Consider the following 17331-nt stretch of genomic DNA (forward strand, 5'->3'; position numbering starts at 1 on the left):
GTTAGATGAGTGTACTTCATGCAGTCTACCATAACTTACTAATAAATTGTGGCCACTAAGACAATCAGAGGGACTAGAAAATAGTAAGCAAAGCTTTTTCTTAACATGACTAGGACTCTGACTTGTGAATTTGTTAGTGAAATAGCAGTCTAACCCATGCTTGAATTGAGGGCTTTCTGCAGAGCACTCTGCATTCTACAGGAGGCTTCTTCAGTCAGAAAGATGGAAGCTTCTCTGGTGCTCAGTCTATGAGGTTCCTTCTTTAGTGCTAGATTTAGCACAGAAGCTGCATCCTAGTAGATTCTTGCCGATCATTTCTAACAACTCAACTAGAAGACTTGAAAAGGAGATGTGTGAAGGGAAGAGGAAGGAAATGCAACTGGGATGGATGCGTAGTTCTGTCATCAGTCTTTGTGCACGAGCTTAACCCCCTTTTAAGTTTTGACAGACCTGTCTGTGAAGGCTTGTCAGGAAAGATGAAGGTTTTGAAATCAAGGAAAGTTTAAATGATCTAGAAGAAATAATTGAGCATGACTGTCAAAGTTTACGGAAACTTAAATTCATAGAACGGGACTGGTGACGTAAAAAGAGAGAATGTAAAAATGGTCACAAAAACCAGTATAGTAAATTCGGGTACCGTGAAGTGGTGTTGGTAAGCTACTCACCTTCTGTGTCAGTCAAGAAAACATGAACCATAGTAGGTACTATTTCAACAGAGAACTTAGAAAGGAGTTAGCAAAAGAGCTCTTGTGAACTGGAGGAGAAAGGAGACAGGCATACAGATTTAGAAGCAGTTAGAGCCCCTGGGCTAGAAGGTGAAACATAAGAGGTTTTACTAGGTTTTACTATTATTAGATCTTACACGCAAAGAAAGTTCTATGCACCATTGGGATTGAAGCCTCTGATGTGTTGCTATTTAGCCTCTGGAGCTTAAAGGGAGTTAATTGGACATAACAGAGCAAGGGAAAGTGCTGTGATTAGAATTCCTTATAACTTAAAAAGAGACCATGAGTTTGAGACTGAGGAGTGGTGGGAATTTTATAATTATGTTTTAATTTAAAAATGAAAAAATAAAATTTCTTATAAAGTGCCATCTCTTTTCCTCTACTTATTTCATTGTCTTTTATTCTCCCCAGTCTTATAAAAATTCCTCACTTTTTATATGAAACAGTCAGTGTCCCATTCCCCCAATACTCCCTTCCCCCACCTCCTTGCTTTCACATAAACACAGAGAAGGGAATTTGGAGGAGAGTTCTTTAAATATTTACCGGTTATGGAAAAGTAAAACTGAAAAGGCACAATAGCATGTGTCTATGTGTAATTGATTCTCCCTTAACTAAACAGCAGAGATTTCTTTCTGTGAGAAATAGGATAACTCTGTGAGAGTTATCAGATGAGTCTGTGTTGTAGAAAAGTAGTACAGTTTGAAGGCTGTTGATAGATAACTATGAGATGTTTCTAAGCAAGAGCCTGTTCAGTTCTGAGGCTGAAAAAACACTGTAGTCTATTCTAAGAGCTTTGAACTTGATTTTTGGTTGAAGAAAACATCGGAAATGAGGCTGCAAGAGAACTGTCTCCAACTACCACGTAGATCCTAGGATTGAGCTCAGGTTGTCGTGCTTAGCAGCAAGTATTCTTACCTCCTGGAGCATCGTGCCAGTTTCAGCTCTATTTTAAATTACTTACAATATTAATAAGTAAACATGATTGTCCTCAATTTTTTAAAATTTGAAGTCTTTGATGAATTCAGGAGATAGTCTCACATAAAGGTGTTGTGGTTGTGCTGAGTGTGGTAACAACAGTATAGTGCTGTGATGATGAGGGCTCTAACTCAGAGCATGTTCTGCACCATGACCTTGTAGAGAAGTTAATTAATTGATCTGAGTCTTGGTGATAGTGTGTGTCAGTATCGTAACTTTATTATGAAGCATGGTGCTTTAATGATGAAGAGTTTATATCTCATTCTAATAAACATTTATACTTTCACACTTTACAATGTTAAAACCCTTTTAGTCTCATAGTATTTGACCTGTTATTACTTTGACATAGCTTGTGGACAAACCTGACCAAATGCTTACATCTCATTGTAGCATATGCATTCATTTAAATATACTTACATACACCCACCAACCTGTCTACCACAATTCCAAAAAGTTCAGAAAATTGTGTTTGCAACTGTTTATTCTACTTAGTATATATGATTTTGTTAAATATAGTATATAGATAGGATTGCTGTAAAAATTTCTCCAGACACCAATAAAGAGACTATATTATCTGTGGTATACTCTCCTTTTGCAAATCGGAAACTCTGATACCTCAAAACTTGGGATGCCATGAGTTCTCTAAGCAACTGTTACAATTTCAACCTTTTGTACTTCAAAGGTGATTATGCTGTTCATAGTGTTTGATAATCTTTCTGTTTCCTCAAGGAATTCATCTGTCCTATGACTTAAATATACCACTTCTATATACTTACTTATCAAAAATAAGTCAAAATTTAGATTCACAACAAAAGCCTGTGAGGATTTTCAGAATAGTTATATTCACAGTGTATTCTCAAACTGGAAACAAGCAAAAGTCTGTAGAATGAATAAACAACAATGCCCTATTTGTCGTCTCAACATTCTTTTGCTACAAACAGCATGGATCAGAATCAGACAGGATACTGAGAAAATTTGAACTTTGCTGAAATTGCAGGTATTATCATTCTTGTAACTTCTAGAACTGACAAGCTGAACTGTGGTTTAAGAGAAGTCACACTCATGTTGGTGCTTAGACTGTACAGGGAGGCTCTGCTGTTGGAAGTGCCGTCTCCATATGCCTTCACCAGACAGGCCATACTTTACATTTTGGGGTGTCATTGCCTGTAAATTATGCCTCATTTTTTCTTTAAAAAATGGTATTAAGGGTAAGGTAAATTAAAAGTATAACATTAAAGAGGTGAAGGACATATAAAGTGTAAAATACAATTTGATGACCTGATTCGGGTTCTTAAGAGCAGTTTTGTTATCCATCCTCCCCCCCCCCCCAAAGTAAGTGTTACACCTGACATAGATAATGCCGATTTGATAAAATGCGGTCTATAACTTGTGGATGCTGACCAATTCTTACAGAAGAACTAGATGAGAGCCTTTACATTGTGGAATAAAACTTTTTAGCAAGTAAATATTCCAAATTTCTGTGAAAAATGGGGCAGTAAAGTTGAAACAACCACTTTCACATGGAAATATTTCTGTCGTGACCTTTATTTTCTTGGGAGGCAATAAAACCCACTACCTAGCTCTCTTTGAATAAGGGTCCTCAAGATGATAAAGCTTGTAGTGGAGTGTGACAGTTTGGTTTTAGATTCCAGTTCCACATACATCTATGCCTTCTGGCTTAGGGTTTTCTACTTAACCCGCTGCAGTGATCTCTGCCCGGGTTTAGTGTGCTGGATCCTACATATGACATGGCTACAGGTTCATACATTGGTGGGAACACATTCTATCATTCTTTCTCTTGGCTATCATTCCTACAGTGGACATAATCACTTCTTAATAACAATAAACAGTCTAATTCAGGCATGTTTCCAAGTACACCGTCTCTTTGCAGTTTCTTCCTTTTTAGATTTTTTTGATGGAGGTAAATTTGTCCCTGACTCACTGATATTCTCAAACTTGAGCAACATCTTTTTTCACTCTAATTGAAAGTATGGCTGTTGCTTTTTATTTTCTTTTTTAAAGGTATTATATTTCATAAATTAAATCAAAACAAATGTTGACAAATTTTAATTTGCAGTATTAATAATTTTAATGAACAAATTTAGGAACTTTGATCATAACACATCTCAATTTCCCTTCTAATAGTAGCTTGCTTGTTTTATAGTTAACCAGACAAGTCATATTTTATTTATTTGTATATAAATTGATGAGGGTCAAGGAATAATAATTAACAAATATACAGGTATCTTCATTATTCTATTGCAAAGAAGACTTTAAAAGTTTTTGGTAGTATATCAAATGTTTTCACAATGGTTTCACTTCTATTTTTCTTTAATTCTCTGTGGTTTATTAAATACTCACTCAGCAATTCTGTTTGCTAAAAATTACAGTACACCAATCTCTAGTCTAAAGATCTTTGTGTCATCACAAATTATGGTATATGAAAATTATATACGTGAAATATATATAAAATAGAAGACTGGGAAACTTGCATGAGTCTTAGTTCTGTTCCCTCTGGTGTTTCAAATGTCAAGTAGACTAAGTATTATATTCAGGTGCAGGACACTTAATTCTTCTTTAATCTTTAAAGGACAAACTTGCTGGTACTTCTCTACCACTTCTATTTTACTGTAGTTAAAAATTTGTGCTTTGATAGTAAAAGCACAAATTTGATTTCCACACCAATCATTTAAAAATAAGTAAATAAGAAAGTAAGTTCCAGTGAGTGTTAGTGGTATGTACCTTTAATTCCAGCACATAGGATGCATGCAGGAGGATCTCTGAAAGTTCAAGACCAGCCAGGGCTTGAATATTAGACAGGGCCTTTGGAGGCCTGTCTCAGAATGATGATGATGGTGATGATAATATCATTATTTTCAGACATATATAATTTTATATATTTCACGTATATAATTTTCATATACCATAATATTTTCAAGGCAGAAATTATAGCATGGGTCCTGGAGAAGGCAGCATTATTTTCTTAAAATTGAAGTTGCTGTGAATAAATAGGGCTTGGAAAGCATAACATTCAATAAGCAAATGGGAAGATGCACTAAGACATTAATAGAGTTAGTCTAGCCTGGTGCTTTACAAGATATGTGTAAAAGAACAAGTTAATTGGCTCACCTTGGTGTGGTAGTTCTAAGAGAGTTTAAATCTTTGTTTGGATAGTAAGAAATCACTGTAGGGTTTAAGACATGAGAGTATTACAAAGCATTAAGGTTGCTGATGTGTTTAAGCAAGTTTATCTGGCCCTTGGAATCTAGATTGGATTTTTAGATTTTGTGTGTAACAAATGACAGACACTACTGTCAGCTGAATTCAGTGCTTTGAGTAGTATAGTAATAATGAATTATTAAGAGTAGTGTTAGAGTAGTGGAAAGAGGGTGAAACCCAGGTGTGTCCATCTTGGTTTATGTTTATGCATTCTAGTTAATCTTAGTGCCCTTCACTTGTAAATATGTCCTATGTTGGTAGGAAATTATACAGTGACCCTAAAGATGGAAGGTCAAAGATATAATAGCACTTATAGTTAGATTGAGGGAAAAGCCAAGAACAGTAGCATAAGAAATTAGGAATAAAAGTTTAGAAATTCAGTGGTGATTGCTAGTTGACATTTGTAGTTCAGAGTCACATGGTATATGCATTTTTTTAGTTGTATGTATATAGTCTCAAATACTTGCTGCTTATTTCCCATGTGCAGGCTGAAGGAGAAGACAGCCTGAAGAAGATGCAGCTGATGGAGCTTGCAATTCTGAACGGCACCTACAGAGACGCTAACATTAAATCACGTAAGAATGAGCTTGGGGCAGGATTACAGCTCCTGGTGCTTGTTTGTTGGTACCACAGCCTAAAACCAATTAGAGTTGAAGTAATGATAAAATTTACAAAGAGGGCCATTTTATTTAATGCTTCTTTTTAGCAGTGTTCTGTTCAGTTTTATTTTACGTCAGTATATAACATTTGGTGTTGTAATTTTTCTCTTCTGGTGAAGTGGGAGTTCAAGAAATGTCCTGCTGCATTAACTATCCAGTTTAGACCTTAAATTTTTTTTGTGACATTATGCAAAAGATAAACTTTTGAAAGCTTTTTTATTTGAAGTGTCTAAATGAAATGGCCCTGCTGCTTAAGTGCCCCTACCCCCCACCCCGGCTTGCAAGTTTGCACTCATGCTGTTTTGCTATTTAAGTTCCTAAGTTGACAGAGGTCACTGAGTGACAGCTGTTTGCAGACTGTATCCTCCCTTTCATGGATTGTGGCATAATTTTATAAGCTGTATGAGAGAATAGTTGCTTGTTTTGATTTGTTTTAGTTTTTGTAAAATGTATGGTTTGAGATGAACTAAGGTTTACATGTCATGTATGTGGACAAGAACATACAGACACACACATACACACATAAAATTGAATTTTAAACTCATAATCAAAATTCCCAGAAATAGGCAACCCAGTGAGTTTAGCAGTACTTTATAAATGGTTGGCTTTGATTTACACTTTATAGTCTTGAATTTATCAATAGGACAGTTTCTGTATTCTTTTACTCATGTGTTAATTCCTAGCATGCTGGGAACGTGTACATTTAGTGTTTACTTACCTGACTTACCCAGAGAGTTCTCCTTAAACTTGTGCTTTGGAAATAGCACCCAAACCATGCCTGTGGACTCAACTTAGTAGTTATTTTGTTGCATCTTTTAGTTACAATGTTTTCTTGCAGTTTTTTAGATGCACTTTAGTCTCACAAAATGTCTAAGTGGATGTATCATTAAAGATATGAAAAATACAATATTTAATGGTCTTGTTCATTTTTTTACAGTGGTTTTGATTTGCATTGTTAACCTTGTTGGGAAGGGGAAGCGCATTGCACTTGGGTGGTGTGCATTGGCACTCCGTGTGGTCAGAGCATGCACTAATGATTTCCTTTTGCTTTTCTTCCTTCCTGCTTCTCCTTTCTGCTCCTCCTTCCCTCTCATTTCCTCGTGTTTTATCACTGCTATCTATCCCGACACTTCTTTCTAAACTTCTTTGCTTACTGTAGCAGCCCTTGCCTTTTCTCTTGCAGCGACTGCCCAGGCTGCGCCAAGGATCATCACTGGGCCTGCGCCTGTCCTCCCGCCAGCTGCTCTGCGCACACCTACACCAGCTGGCCCTACCATAATGCCTTTGATCAGACAGATACAGACCGCTGTCATGCCAAACGGAACTCCTCACCCAACTGCTGCAATAGTCCCTCCAGGGCCTGAAGCTGGGTTAATCTACACACCCTATGAATACCCCTACACGTTGGCACCAGCTACATCAATCCTTGAGTACCCTATTGAACCCAGTGGTGTGTTAGGTAAGTATGATTCCTATACTAAGTGATTAATGCAGTCCTAAACTTTGGTAACCCAGACTTTGGAAGAATATTTATTGATTTCAGAGAGACAATACAAGTTTTGATTAGCAAAAGTTGAAAACTAAATATGGTTTTATTTCAGTTCTTTCCTAGAGTTCTCCCATTAAGTAGTTACACCTTAACTTGGGTTAATTTACTTTTGTATCTTATTTATAATCACTCTAGGTAAACTTGTCATGTATATTCTCAGTGAGATAATTTCTTAGGTGACTAAACTTGTTCTTGAATTTTATTTAGGCCATTCTTGCCCCTTTATCCTAATGGACAAAGCTCCACTTCCCAAAGTTAGGTTTAATTTGTCTCAGAGATTGCTTGGTGAATTTTAAAGTTCTATCAATATATTGAGATTTTTATTAAAATTTAGTTATTTGTGTGTGTTTAAATATTTATAATCATTTAAATATTGCAGTTAATTCAATTTTAAGAGTTTTCAGCTTATATCTTTTAAAGTTCTGATTAACATGACCAATATTTTATAATTTCCATTCTACTGTGGACTAGATGACCACATACCAACTTAGTAAATTCAATCATGTTGGAGGCAAAAATTGAAGTCATATAAATTCATGCGTTTACATGATCAAAAAGCAGTATTCTTGAAAAAGACATTACTGATGCCTTTTTTTTATAGAGTGGATTGAAATGCCAGTCATGCCTGATATTTCAGCCCATTGACTTGCTGGATGAAGGACTAGAATACAGCAGCTGTTATAACACGACCAGTCAATGTGGAAAAAAACAAAAAAACAAAACAAAACAAAAAAACCTGTTTCTGTGCAACCCCATTGTTTTACCAGACAGAATTTGAAACTTTTTTTGTGTAGGACCTTGGTGCTGTGTGCCTGCATTTGACTCCTAGGACTTTGATCTTTTAAAGGTTTCCTCCCCCCATCCTCCACTTAATATTAATTTGAAAATCTTTAATGAACTTGGACATTGATATTTAAACTTGAAAATTCATTGTTCATTTAAAGCCACAATGCTCTGTATGTTATCTGTGTGTGTGCATGCACTTAGGTGCCTTTTGTTTATAAACATACATTTTATTGTACATGTTTTCTGTCTAAATCATTGTATAAAATAATTATAAGTCAGAATTATACCACAGAAATGTTAGTAAGAGGCTGTGTTCTGTTGCACATTACTTGAAGCATTTAAAAAAAATAACATGTAACCTATAACCTTATTTAAGTTTTCCTTTCTATTAATCCTCTGTCCTGTGGCCCTGTGCATGCTCCTCCCCAGAACTCCTCTCTGCTGCACTCACAGCATCTGTTCCTGAGGAGTTAGGGCTCCCAGCTTCCAGCTGCTGCTCCTGACTGTCAGTGCGAGAGCTCCTAGTTTTGCCAAATAGAATTACATTTCTATGCAGTCTGCTTATCTAAAATTAAAAATAGGTTTTCAACCAGTTTACTGCTTAGAGACAGCAAGAGGCACTGCTGTAAAATTTGTACATTGTAAAGCAACATGTTATTTGGTATGGTTAGGACATTTATATATATATATATAGAGAGAGAGACTTGATTGAAACCAACACTATTAATAAAATATGCAGATACGCAATTAACATCATCAAGGTTCTCAATAAGTACCAAATAAGAAATTATTATCATTATTATTATCATTATCATCATTATTATTTCTTGCTTTGCCACCTAAGCAGTAAAACTATGATATTGGCTCTTTGGAGAACTGAGAAGATTATTTTAAATTCCCAAGTTACAGTAAATTTGCACACAGATAACATGCATGTTATGTATCAAGCCTCACATTTTCATATAAGCAGTGCCCTTCAAAACAGATGCAAACATATGTGTTGGTGGTAGTGAGGAGATTGGTATTAGCATCAAATCTTCATTGATGACTAATGTTTAATTCCCTTCCTTTTATCTTTAGGTATGGCTTTCCCAACGAAAGGCTAAGAATTCAAGAACGGTCTTAACCGAACCCTCATCAGATCTGAATTTAACAAATGCTTAGTCTCAGCAGCCTCCGGGAAAAACCTTAGCCTAGCAGTCAGTGACTTACTTGCACTTTTTGCACATAGATATAAAGTAAAATGATGCTATTAATTTGGATTAGTCTGTAATACTGCAAAGCAACGGTAATTTATAAAGGAGTGTATAGAAGTAAACTGACTGCTAAGTACTGTACTGTTTGCTTTACTAATCACCTAATTCATTGCAGTTCATACTTATTGACTCAAAAGTTTAAATCCACAATCTGTAGGCTTTAATTAAGAGTTGCTTTTTAAACCTTTTATAAGTGATAAACTATGAAAGTTAAGGTTAGCAAAATAATTGTCAGTATTAAATGTGGCATTATTTAAGTAGTCCTGCTGCAAGAGAGGCACTTCAGTGAATGCGTGACTAGTAAAGCTCAGACACGTCGGTTCTGACAGCTCATGAGATACTGTGACCTGGGGACTGTAAATGAAGAGGTGCCGTAGATAGAAGGCCAACCTGTTTGCAATGAATGCAATATTAGTAGATACATGACATACTACAGCTGAGTTTAAAACTACTGTGCCTTAACTTGTTTCTTAAGCTTTTGTAGTAAGTGAACCTTTGAGATCCATTTTGATAAACCTGCTGTCAATGTTTCCCTTATGTATGTTTTCTAACTTTGTCTTGGTAATTGCAATTTAACTAGGTGCGGTGGCTACTAAAGTTCGAAGGCACGATATGCGTGTCCATCCTTACCAAAGGATTGTGACCGCAGACCGAGGTTAGTTTAGTTCTGCAGTTCTTGTTTATAAGCAATGTGCTGAGTGTCCATAAAGTTTGCAACACCACACCTGATGGGGAAATGTAACTGTTTACCTGCACACCGCTTTCTTTTCCTTCCCGAAATTAATTTAATAATTGATTGATTTAAGGTTGGTTTGGTTTTGTGGTTTTGTTTATGGTTTTCTTTTTTGGTTTGGGTTTTCACACTTCCCCTTTATATTTTAATTTATTAAATCTTCTATTAGTTTGTCCTAAGATTTATTCCAGCTAAGACATAAATTAGTCTATTTGGGGAACTAATAAATGTTTACATTACCATAGCAGTTTTTAGTAATAATTGTTGCTGAAACTTTCCCTTTAATTATTCTGAATATTTTGGTTGGTACTGCAAAATGAACAGATAATGTTTTTATGAGAGCAGTAAAGAGATTTTGCTTCCATGTAATTTTAGAGAAAACTGAAGATTTAGTGTCCATTTTTCTATATTATAAAACATTGAGCCACTATATAAATTATGAGGGTATACATGTCAACTACATTGCTAAAATCATCAGTCAGGACTGTGAAGATAATTTTCATCTAGGTGGATACTTTATGAATAGAAAACGAGTTCCCTCTTACTCTATTTTCTTACCAAAATGGATCCTTTGCGTTTTGTCATTTGCTGCTAAATTACAGTCCCCGAAGATAAACTGTCCTGAAGTTCTGTGGTATGCGAGATCCAGCTATTTGGATATCCTTTTTGACTAACCTGTGACTGGAAACAAGTCTTCACTTTTCTCACTTTCATATTTGTAACTTGTGCCCTATGTATGCCCTTGGGCCCATTTTTAAATTATTTATGATTATTTGAGGAGTGGTAGTTTCGGTTTTTTGGCATTGAATTTTTTTTCTTTTTTCTTTTTTTTTTTTTTTTTTTTTTTTACTTTTTTTGTGTGATTCTTTTGTTTTTTGTTTTTAATTGCAAGATTGGAATCCCAAGCATAGTAGAAAAGGAGCTGTCTCACTTAACATGGTTACTCTGATCTTGAATAACCACAATAAATACTGCACACAATTGCTTTGTGTATGAGAAATAAAGTACCCTTCCAAAGACATCAGTGATACTTATTTAGTATCATACTAAAAGAGTCCTGAAAACTTTAGCTAACATACATTTTTGTAGTAGTTATTCATTGAACAAACTCGGGGCATATTATAACAATAATACTCCATGCAGTTGTGCTAACGTGAGCTGTCAGCCATTCTGTCAGAGTCGCATAGAGTTGAGGGAGGGAGGAAGGAAGGTTACTTGAGATGTGGGCAGTCTCATACATAATCTGAAGCTGTATCATACTGCTAAAGTCTAACATTATTATCTTACAGAGTGTTTTGATTTTGAGGTAATTTTTCACCCACGTCCCCTTAGGTTTTTCTTTCCCCATGTAGCTCTTAGATTTGTTGTTGTTGTTGTTAACACAACAATCCTTTCTCACTTTGTACTCCAGAGCCTTCAGATAGTTGAGAATATTAAACCAAGATCTTACTGTATTTGGAAGATGACAACACATTCCATACATGGCTCATCTGGAGCTGTGTTTATTTTGATTAGTTCTGTGTGTATACAAAATGCAGTGTCAGCAAACCGAAACAGTTTTTATTCCCTCCGCTCCATCCCAAACTTTTCCTTTCTTCTAGAAACAGATCACTTATGCACAAGATCACCACATGTACTCACTGGGTCGAGGGAGAGGACTGAAGCCCTTACCTTATGTTATTTTATGATACTACTGTTGTCTCTTTTTATTTTTACTCCTTTAAGGAGAGGATTATTATTAGCATTCATTTGATTCCAGGAAGCAGCCCAAGGACAGATAACCATGTAACTGTATGTGAACATTTAGAGTAGTTGCATGGTTGACAAGTATCTAGTTGCTTACTAAAAACAAACCCTCCTCCATACTTATTTCAGAATTGGCTCGAAACTTAAAGACAAGTGATTTTATAGTTGTAAGGAACTATAAGTGATTTGGCACAGTTGACATCCCTGTGTGTAGTGTAGGAGTCCAGGACATGTAGTGTAGACATACTAGATATGATGATGTCCTTTTTAAATAACCCACACTTAAACATAATCAGAAATCATTGAAGTCATGATTTGACAAAAACCATTACTTATACAAATTTAAGACTTTGGGACATTTTTGTTTTTGTTTTAAATTTAAATAAAATTTTGCTTCCTTTTAAGAAATTCAGGGAAGATTTGATTATATTGAAGATACAATATTTTTGTAGTATTTATAAACTGTCCTAATTGATAGACTATAGAAACCATTTTTGTCATACAAAGGTCAATAGGTCTATTATATAGAACATTTAAACCCTGTGAACATCACATCTACTAGGTTTGGTTTATGAAGTGGCATAGAGTCTAACCTTGCACTGAGCATCTTTCCATTCACACCTCTTCTGCCTTTGTCTCAACGGCAACAGTACAGAAAGTTCTGTCAAACCTCAGAATATAGTAGAAATAATTAAGCTGTTGAATGAGTCTTAAAAAAATCATACTACTGTTAAGTGGACCAAGTTTGGTGAAGTAGAATGTGAGAGGAGGATTACAGAAGGAGCTACTCAAGGATTTGTGGAGTGATGACTTTTCCACTTGAGAACTACTTTGTTTTACTGTAATTTTTTTTTAATTTTTTTTTGTTCTTTTTTGTTACTTTGCAAAAGAAAATAGTATTTACAGGTGGCTTCTTTTAAAATATAAAAATATAAAGCAGGAATGTATATGAAATGTCAGATTTTATTGTATTTGCAGAGTATTAGCTTTGAAATTGAATAAAGAAAGCTGTTTGTAGTTTTAAAAATGCCTTCTTGGTATCAGTTAGAAATTTCTTCTATTTTTTATGTACTTAGAGTTCTTTGAGGTATAGAGTTTTAAATGGCAGGATTTTACAGTGTTTACATGCAAGTGCATTTTATAAGTGTTCTATATGTGTAAATTAGTATTTTCAACTGGAAAATGTTGGCCGGTGCAAAAGGCCTGGCCTTTTTCTGGTTCCCATGATGTTGCCTACACTGCTAGACTACAGTATTGCTTTGTATCATGAGGCCAAGAAATTCCATGTTGTTTGTAAATAGAATAATTGAAAAAGCAATAAACATTTATTGAACAAAAGAAACTTTGTTTGGCCCAGATTTTATGTTGAACCAAATTGTTCATAGCAATTTAAATTTCTTTAGATTCATTTCTGTTAATCATCAGTTATTAATAATCACATCCATCATTAATAGTTGCTTTATTGCTTGCATCTGAGAGAATACTAATGCTTAATAGCAGTCAGATACTTATAACTGCACTGACTGTTCAGAATTCTTTATACCAAACCTGTTCATCATTGTTTCCAATTTCCTTCATTGACTGCTACTAACTATTAGTTGTTAGCTGTATTTTATTTCTATTTTTTCTGTTAACAAGTTGGGGTTTTCAAATTATTTTTTGTGGGAGTGGGCTCTTCTTCATTTGTTCAAATCATGATATGAAATTGTCATGATTTTTATTGTATTCTGTAGATGGTGTCAATCAGTTTGTCAGAATTCAACATGCTTTTTTTTTATTAGTTGTGATTAGTTTTCATGTTGTCATTAAGCCGTCACTAGCTGAAACTAATCTCTTCTCTATCTTTTCTTTTCTTTTTTTGTTTTGTTTTTTGTTTCTAACCACCCAGCCGCCACCGGCAACTAACCTATGACCTTCTGACCTCTGAACTCTTCACCCAATGATGACCTGACCATGCCTGCCTGCTGATCAGTTAACTGGTAATCGCCTTTGCTTGCCTGTCGTCAGTGCAGCGAGCTGAGGCACTTGTCCGTTCGTCTTACCATCTAACCAAACAAAAGACAAAGAAATTGTCCTCCAACTCAGCTTTTCCCCCCGTTTGGGTGAAAGTGGTTCTAGAACCTGCACTGAATAGTAGTAGAGCAATAAGGCCCGATTCATCCACAGCACTGATCATCTTTCAATGCCCCACCCCAAGCAAGCGAACGGTAAGAAGGCCTCTCTTAAGAAGGGGAGACAGATGGCCCTAACTACTCAGTGACAGAGGCAGTTACTGTGAGAGACTTGTAGGAATCTTTTTCTTCTCCTAGCGAAGTCAAAGCTCTCTCTGAATGTACTGTGTGACAATGCATCATGCATGAACCTTCGGTCAGGGATGTCATTGGGGAAGTGACTTCAAAAGTATTCAAAATTTGACATGCTGTTTGCTTAGTCACTACAGTGCCCTCAAAGGGCAGACATTGCAGCCTTTTTATATTGCCTGCCAAAATTTGAAGTATTAGAACAAAGTGTGCCATGAGAGAAAAACTTAACAAGGAGTTTTGAAAAGAAATGCAAAGAACAAAACTACAACACTATTTTTTAAAAAGTTGAGTATCTGAGTTAAAATTTCCAAATCTTTATTTTACACCACCTTAAAAATTATACAAGAACAAGGTACATGCATTATGTGTCACATTACTGGGCAAACTGTTCAAATATTTTTTTTAAACCTCCCTGTATAGAAAATACCATTAAGGATGTAAAAGCCATGCTTGCCTATTTGCTGTATACATGTAATGAAATTGTAGATAAAGTGTAGTGCATTGAAACAAATGAACAAAAAGTAGATACTTTTACTATACAAGGGTGCTGGTGCAGAAAAAAATATATATTTTTGGAAATGTAGCATTTTATACTTTCAAGTGTTATAAAAAAAAAGAAAAAGAACAAAGAAACCCTTTATTTCATTAAATGATTTTTTCTGGTGGTTGTCAAGAAACAAAAGACCAAAAGAGCCTTTTTGTCTTTCTTTTTTATTTTTTAAGTATTGGAATAAGTCTAAAGAAAAAGAAAGTGCCTTATTTTCCTTCATGGTCATTTAGTCAAGTGTCCTGTAAGATCAGCTCCTCCCTCAAAATAAAGTTACTGCATGTTCCTCGGTCGCCCAGTATGTGACAGGAGATATGAGGGGAGACAAATGAGTTGATGGTCTAAATTATAAGATTTGTGTCACGTTATCTTGATGCCAGTTTGCCAAATCTGATACTGTGAAAAAATTTGATAGTTTTTCTAATTTCTGACTAGTAAATTTTAAAATGTCATTCTTTTACAATCATAATTGAGTACTTTTGGTTATTACCGTCTTCAGTGTTAGCCCAAAGGATTCTGAGGTTTAGAAAACAATTATGTGAGATCTGAACATCAGTTTACAGACAAAATTAAATTAGAGCTTTATTTTATTTGGAGAAGAGGGATACAATGGATTTTTTTCTTACCAATTAGAAATAATCGTAATGCCTAAAAAACTTTTTCACAAAAATGAATCTTTGAAAATTTTTATTGTTGAAAAAGTGTTAAGTAACCAAAATCTAATCAGATATCTTATGTAGTCCATCTCTGCTGGCTTTAGGAACTGCTCCTGAACACACCTTTTTAACTCTAGGGGACTGCGGAGGCCTGCATCCCAGCGTGCAGTGAACGCTCAGCTCCATTCCTTCTCTCCGCAGTCTCTCTCCAAAGTCATACAGTTTTATAGTTGAAGCAGTCCGTGTGCAAAGCCTGCATCTAAACACTTGAGTTAATAAGTCATTAAGAGCTCAGTACCAGATGTGGCAAATCTCAAGTGATTGTGGACTCCTGGCTCATCAACTCATGCCCTCTTCCATACCCTCCTGGCTTCACAGTCACGGTCAGCAGGAAGCTCCTTGGTCACCTTCATGGTGGCCTCTCCATTATTCTGTCTCACTTGGAACCATTTTCAGTTTATTTACTATGCAATAGACAGTCCTTGTTTTGTACTCAGCTAGCTTTGGTTTAATGTACCACTGCTTTGTCTTTCTGTTACACATGTGGTTTTGATTTATTTACAATATATGCTGTGCCATTTTGATTTTTATTTTGGTTGGTTGGTTGGTTGAATAAATATGCGACACTCAGAACACTTGAGGTGATAGTTTTGAAAAAACAGTACCAGTATTTGATCCAGTCTCATCTCAGCTGTGTTATACCTGGACATTTTAGATGTTTATCAAAGGTCTTTTATGGGGAAGAAAGCAAATGTGTAAAACAATAGACGTGCGACGTTTATGAGTAATGCTGGCTCTGAACAAACTTTTGAAAACTTAGTTGACAGTGTTTTGAGTCAACTGAAAAAAGCATGACTTTTGGAATCTCTGAATGCCTTGGTTCTCAGTATTATCACTCTATTGAATTTTTTTTCTTACTAAAGTATGTAGTTTTTAAGACTTTTTTCCTGACAGTATTATGTAATTTTTTAGCGTGGGTAGATGGGAGTGTCGCTTGTATGTTACCATACAGCTGACATGTATTTTTTGTCTATTCTTTATTATCTTAGTAGTTTCATGCTGTGTATGTACCATAACCAACCTATTGCCTATGAGAAACATGTAAGATAATGTATTTACAGCCATTGTTACAAGTTTATAATGTATTTTTCTATCTTGTTTTATATGTATGTTATATAACATTCAAAAGAATTTTTTTCTTGATTGAGAAAAGGATACAAAATGCAAAATCCACAATTTTGATAACTGAAAATTGCCAATTGTTTTGCAGTACTTTATTATATTGGGTGTCTTGTCTTTCTTGGGCTTTTAGTTAGCTGATGAATGAATACATTAGACACTTCTGGGTTTTAGTTGGGATTTTACATAGCTTGCATTTTAGTTCTTTGGTTCTTTGCTGTTTCTATTAACCCATAGCATTATTTTAATAAATGTTATAATACCAACCTACTAACTCTGGACTGTGTCTGTTTATTAACCTTTACGTGTTTAATGAAAATAAATGGGTAATAAAGTCATGAGTTCCTGGACTAACACTGAAGAACGTCACCACAGATAACATAGCGTGACTTGTTTTCTATGTTGTTTGTCAGCTGACAGTTGTGCACACCTGCTAAAATGGCTTCGGGTCCTCTGGCCTTTTACCATGGAGGGTCGGTGCCAGTGGAGATGGGGCAGGGCAGCATTCATCGGCCGTTTCCCCTAGTCATGCCACTGGCCGTTTAGCATCTGCATTACTAATTCCACACTTTTATTTTTCCTGCTCCAAAATAATCACCCTCTTCTCACAGCATAAAGAGTCAAGAGATTTACTGTAATGATACACCTTGAGAGACCAGTTTGATTGGCTGTTGAGCCTTTTGCCTAAGTTTCCTCCAACAGACTTTTTCGTTTCATAAAGTTAATAGTCAGTTGATATTTCTCCTGTGTTGTTTAGCTAGCTGCTTCCATCTAGGACTTGCAACCCAATCCTGTCTGTGCCCCCGACACACACACACACACACACACACACACACACACACACACACACACACACCCTCCCTTAGTGTCTCGTGGAGCTCATCTTGGGCTGCTTTCCCCTTACCCACTCCCAGAGCATCCTGGAATCTACACAGAAAGCATGGCAGAGACAAACACTATACTCGGACGTGTGTGTATGTGGTTAAAATGCAAAAGAT

The 17331-nt window shown here is 35.7% G+C and overlaps 1 protein-coding gene across 5 annotated transcripts in view; it reads left to right on the forward strand.

Annotated features, from left to right (window-relative positions):
• The window catches only part of Qki (QKI, KH domain containing RNA binding), a 109277-nt gene extending 92674 nt beyond the window's left edge, over positions 1-16603 (forward strand). The window contains exons 5-8 of one of the 5 annotated variants that reach the window (XR_007975282.1): positions 5407-5494; positions 6738-7037; positions 8994-9824; positions 13537-13560. Coding sequence is in view for 4 of the 5 variants with exons in the window: in XM_052169935.1 (XP_052025895.1) it covers positions 5407-5494; positions 6738-7037; positions 9750-9824; positions 13537-13553 (480 nt within the window). In the remaining variant the exon portion in view is untranslated. The other 4 variants (XM_052169935.1, XM_052169937.1, XM_052169936.1 and 1 more) reach the window with 4 other exon arrangements.
• Positions 16604-17331: the final 728 nt, after the last annotated feature.

This window comes from Apodemus sylvaticus, chromosome 23, assembly GCF_947179515.1.
Source record: "Apodemus sylvaticus chromosome 23, mApoSyl1.1, whole genome shotgun sequence".
Classification (NCBI taxonomy): Eukaryota; Metazoa; Chordata; class Mammalia; order Rodentia; family Muridae; genus Apodemus; species Apodemus sylvaticus.